At 33.4% G+C, this 5002-nt stretch overlaps 1 protein-coding gene across 2 annotated transcripts in view; it reads left to right on the forward strand.

Moving 5' to 3' along the window:
- LOC117124851 (2-acylglycerol O-acyltransferase 2-like) overlaps positions 1 to 3608 on the forward strand; it is an 8015-nt gene extending 4407 nt beyond the window's left edge. For both annotated transcript variants that reach the window (XM_033271189.1, XM_033271188.1), the window contains 2 exons: positions 877 to 1076; positions 1931 to 3608. In XM_033271189.1, coding sequence (XP_033127080.1) covers positions 877 to 1076; positions 1931 to 2085 — 355 coding nt within the window. In that variant the 3' untranslated portion in view covers positions 2086 to 3608. The remainder of the gene's footprint in view (positions 1 to 876; positions 1077 to 1930) is intronic.
- The last annotated feature ends 1394 nt before the right edge of the window (positions 3609 to 5002 follow it).

Consider the following 5002-nt stretch of genomic DNA (forward strand, 5'->3'; position numbering starts at 1 on the left):
TTAGTCGTATGAGAGAAGTATCTGGGAGTGAGATATGCACCTTTATCGTATAGGACTCTATGGTGTACTGATACGACCTACTGATACGACACCGAGATAGTGGCTACGTTCGTTCGAGAAACTTTTTCAAACAACTGAAAAAGGAAGTTTTATTAGTAGCCATCTTGAAATCCAATATGGCGGCCTTCTAACATAATTTCCTGATGATTGCATGATACTCTCTGATATTAAAAACATGGTTAAAGGTGTGATTGACTGTGTTACGTTACTGTAGATATGAAGATAACAAAAATAACAATATTTTGAAATCAAATATGGCTGCCATCTGATATAATTTCTGATCATTGCATAATACTCCCTGATATTGAAAACATAGGTAAAGACCTTTGAATGACAGTGCTAGGTGCTGTAGATATGAATATTATTGATAAAAATCCAATATTTTGGCGGCTATTTTAATTTCAAGATGGCGGCCACTAAGCGGATTATTTTTTGGTTTTTTTTATTTTTTTTTTAATGATCCTTAGGTGTCATAGTATCACTGTGGGAAGTTTCATGCTTTCTTCCAAAAGTGCACGATTTTTCTTCTTAGCAGCTCTACTATATTAACGCAGTATCGTATCAAGTCGTATCGAACTCGATTCGAGTCAGTCAGATACGATCGGAGAGGACTTTCATCCAGAAGTATCGTAAGGGGAAATAATAGCGAACCGTTTCTAAAAAACAGAAATAGATTATGGGACGCTAATTAAATTCGGTATAGCCGCACAAAGAGCAATATTATTTTTAATAGAATTTACTGAGTAACCCAGATTAAAGCTGGAACCCAGGCTAAATTCCTGTATTAAAAATTAGTCTTATTTTTGTTTTCTATAGAACACATATAATTCCAGTCTACTCATTTGGTGAAACTGATATTTTTTACCAAGTGGCAAACCCGGAGGGTTCCCTTTGGAAATGGATTCAGAGGCAATCGAAAAAGTTAATGGGTTTTCCTCTAATAGCATTCTACGGAAGAGGTGTGTTTAACTACACATTAGGCCTTGTGCCACATCGCAGACCGATTAATACTGTGGGTATGTATCTATCTTTAAGCAACAGTGTGATAATATAGGACGCTCTACTTTTTGGATCAGCCGAAATGTATTTATCCTGTTATTGATCGATATATTACCCTTATAATTAAAGTTTACCACCAATATTGCCCATTCGCATTCCTCATACAGTCATTAAGGCATAAATTATAGAGGTCGCTATTTATTATTATTATTATTATTATTATTATTATTATTATTATTATTGTTGTTGTTGTTGTTATTAGTCTCGTTTTAAAATAAAAATGTATATTCATGGCGGTGTACTTGAACGAAAATTTATGATTTATAGTATATACGGTGCGTAGAGATAGGAGACTATCTTTAATCTACTCTATACGTACACCGTTGCCTTTGGAAATGATTAAAGTAATAGTGAATCTTTAGCTATTATAGTAGTTACTTGCATTATGTCATTTATGATATTTATACAGTGCACCCTCCAATTCGAGAACCTCTAATTCCCAGACCCCTCTAATTTGAAACCACTTTATCAAAGAACCAAATAACAATCGTCAATCTAAGCTAAGCTTTTAACTGGAGACCAAACCCCAGGACAAACCCCAAATTTTCAGGTCCCAAAGTGATCTCAAAAACTGTATTTTAATTTTTATTTCCAACTTATTAATTGCTTCATTTCTTTCTGTATTTTCACCATATTTTTATGGTTTTTTTTCATCGAATCCGTTCCGCATACTGTACCGGTACTAAATACTAAGCAATGCTATGAATTATATTTGTATAGGCCTACGTATTTAACGCAGACATTCTAATTCGATGTTAATGGAACTTACATACTTATAATCATTGTGTTTGATTTGGTTTCTTTTGGATAGTCGGACACCCAATCGAAGTTGAGAAGATAGAACATCCAACCCAGGAAGACATTGACAAACTGCATGAAACTTACTGCAAACAACTTCAACAGTTATTTGAGGACTACAAATGTCAGTTTGGGATTCCCGAGGATAATCATTTAGATATATTGTAAAGTACTATTAGGGTAGAATGGAGTTTATTGTAATATCTTTAATTGATAATTTCAGAAATGACTATGTTACTATGGTATATTAAGAATTGAAATGCAAGAATAGACACAATTTGGAAATTTCACCATATCATTTCAAACATTGATACTACCTTTTTACTTAGGAACCAGTAGGATAGTTTTAGTGTGTGTTATTGTTTCATTGTTTGTACATTGTTTCATTGTTATAATATTAAATTAATTTTAAATATATGTTTTATTGTATACGTTTTGCTTAGGCCCCCGTTTATTTTTACAAACCCATTTAGGCTTCATGAGGGTTAGTTTCGTATACTGTTTCGATTGATTTTTTTTTCTAATTTTTCTTGGCTTTTTGATAAAGGCTATTTGTGTTGCCTCATAAGATCTTACAGCACTTATTTTTATTTATTTATTTAGGCACACAACACATGCACCAAGGATTGTCAATAGCGAATTATATCACTGTCCTACTTATGAGTGAAAATCCCTTTCACAAAACAAACATATTACACAAACTAAATCTCAATTTGAGGTTTAGGAAGTGGAATTTTTTTGATTGTGAGAAAAAATTTGGCAACACTGACAGGAATTGAACCCAGGACCCTGGGATTATGAGGCAAGAAGCTTAAGCTGTTCAACTCTACTCCACTCCACTTTATCATCATTCTTCCCCCGATGACGGTTACAGTATACCCCTGGTTCTTAATTCATTTAAAGGACCAAATTATTTTTAGATTTGATATCACGGGCCAAAGAAAAACTTCGAGTTTCAAGTAACTTGCTATAGGCCTACTTCATAGACCCAAGGTAAAATTTTGAGATGCTATGGTCAAAACCCCTGTTGGCCACACAGAAATTTTAAGTTTTTTGGCAATTTTAAATTTCTATTCTATTTTCAATTGTACTATACAGTACAATATTAGGACACTATATTCAATACAAATTTTGCACCATATGATTGATATAATATGTTGCCAAAGAGGAATTAAGACACTTAATTTTCACTATTTCTTGCTTATTGATCTTTTAATTCTTGCTCGTGTAAAATCATCAAACAAAATTTGTGGCGCCAATATTTTCACAACGGCAGGGGAGACTAATGTCCCAGAACCTCTGAAGCTCTATAAACATGAAATTACAGACATAATCGTAACAAAAACACAGTCATTAATTTTATCAGTCAAAGTTTGTTCAAAATAATGTGTATTTTCTGTGTAATTTAACCCATCCTATACCGTATCCACCAAATACCAGGGCTTTAAAGTCTAAAAAAAATTCTCCTCAAAAATTTCGGGTCTACACATAATAAAAACAAGTCTATGCAATTTTTATATTTGATCTGCTATCTCATATTTAGCTGAACGAAGATTACCAATCTTCTGACGTTTGTCGATTGGTTTTTAACAGATTTAATTCTAGATCTGGGTGGGGTCACCTCTACTTATTTTCACTTTGGTCCAGTTTTGTGTTTTGGCCTTCACTTTATTTAAAGAATATATATATATATATATCTGTCTCTTATACACATCTAGATGTGTATAAGAGACAGAAGTTTCACAATGTGCTCAAGAGACAATTGTTGACCGGAGATGTGGTGGTCAACTTCTGTAAGCTGCTGATTACCAAAGAGGACACGTGTACGTTACCTGGTAACATGGTATACATCAATCAGGAAATGAGTAGTTGAAACACTTCCTTAATTACCATACTGCCTCTTATCAAGAATTGGTTTTAATTTTGCAAAAATTAATTTAGCAACCATTCCCTTGACAACTTTGGCCAAGGTAGGGGTGAGTGACACATGTCTAAGTTAATCGATGCTAGGAGGATACACTTTTGGAACAGGAGTAATTTGACTGTATCTAAAATAATTAGTTCCGACTTACTGTGCATAAAATGGTAGAGTCAATGCAACAAATATCACAAGTAAACAGTTATTGAGGGCGATCTTGAAATTCCAATCAATAAATTTGCCATATGGCATTAAGGCCCCAGAACAATTGCTTTTCCCCCCATTATAAAAATTTGAGAGTGATTTTGTTTAATTGTATTTGTTGATATTCTAGGATCCAACATACAGTTCAGGTAACTTTGGTGAAATCAAAGAGTTGATTTTAGGAATGCTTGATACATACAACTATGAAGAGGTGAGTGTGCTCATTATTTAGTTATTTTATGTATATATTTCTTGTATTTCAAAACACAGGAGTCATATACGAAAAGATTCCGTATTTTCACAATTTTTCAACCCAAAATTGAATAATGTTTTTTTTTTTTTTTTTGCCATCGTTAGTCAGGGTATGCACAATAGAAAGAAATGTAAGAGTTGGCTACAGTTATTAATATATCAGCTGGTAGCATTTCAAGCTCTACCCTCTATAGTGTTACAAGGGTGTTCCGTTTTAGGTTTAAAAAATATGGTATCAGTTGCAATAGCCAGCCAAGAAATAAGCAATTATCATTATTTTATTTATTTATTATTTCGTACTAACCAACAGCGATAACAACCGCCACTAACAGGTTAAAATACATATAGAATATTTATAGTAGAGCGGCTAAGGAGAAAAATCGTGCACTTTTGGAAGAAAGCATGAAACTCCCCCCAGTGATACTATGACACCTAAGGATCATTAAAAAAAATAGACCCCAAAAAATAAGCCGCTTAGTGGCCGCCATCCTGAAATTCAAAATGGCCGCCAAAATATTGGATTTTTATCAATAATCTTCATATCTACAGCACCTAGCACTGTCATTCAAATGTCTTAACCGATGTCTTCAATATCAGGGAGTATCATGCAATCATCAGAAATTATGTTAGATGGCCGCCATGTTTGATTTTATGATGGCTGCCAAGATATTTTATTTTTGTCATTATCTTCATATCTACAGTAACGTAACA

Source organism: Anneissia japonica, unplaced genomic scaffold (genome assembly GCF_011630105.1).
Source record: "Anneissia japonica isolate Jap-2015-1 unplaced genomic scaffold, ASM1163010v1 scaffold652_len952628_cov199, whole genome shotgun sequence".
In the NCBI taxonomy this organism is placed as follows: domain Eukaryota; kingdom Metazoa; phylum Echinodermata; class Crinoidea; order Comatulida; family Comatulidae; genus Anneissia; species Anneissia japonica.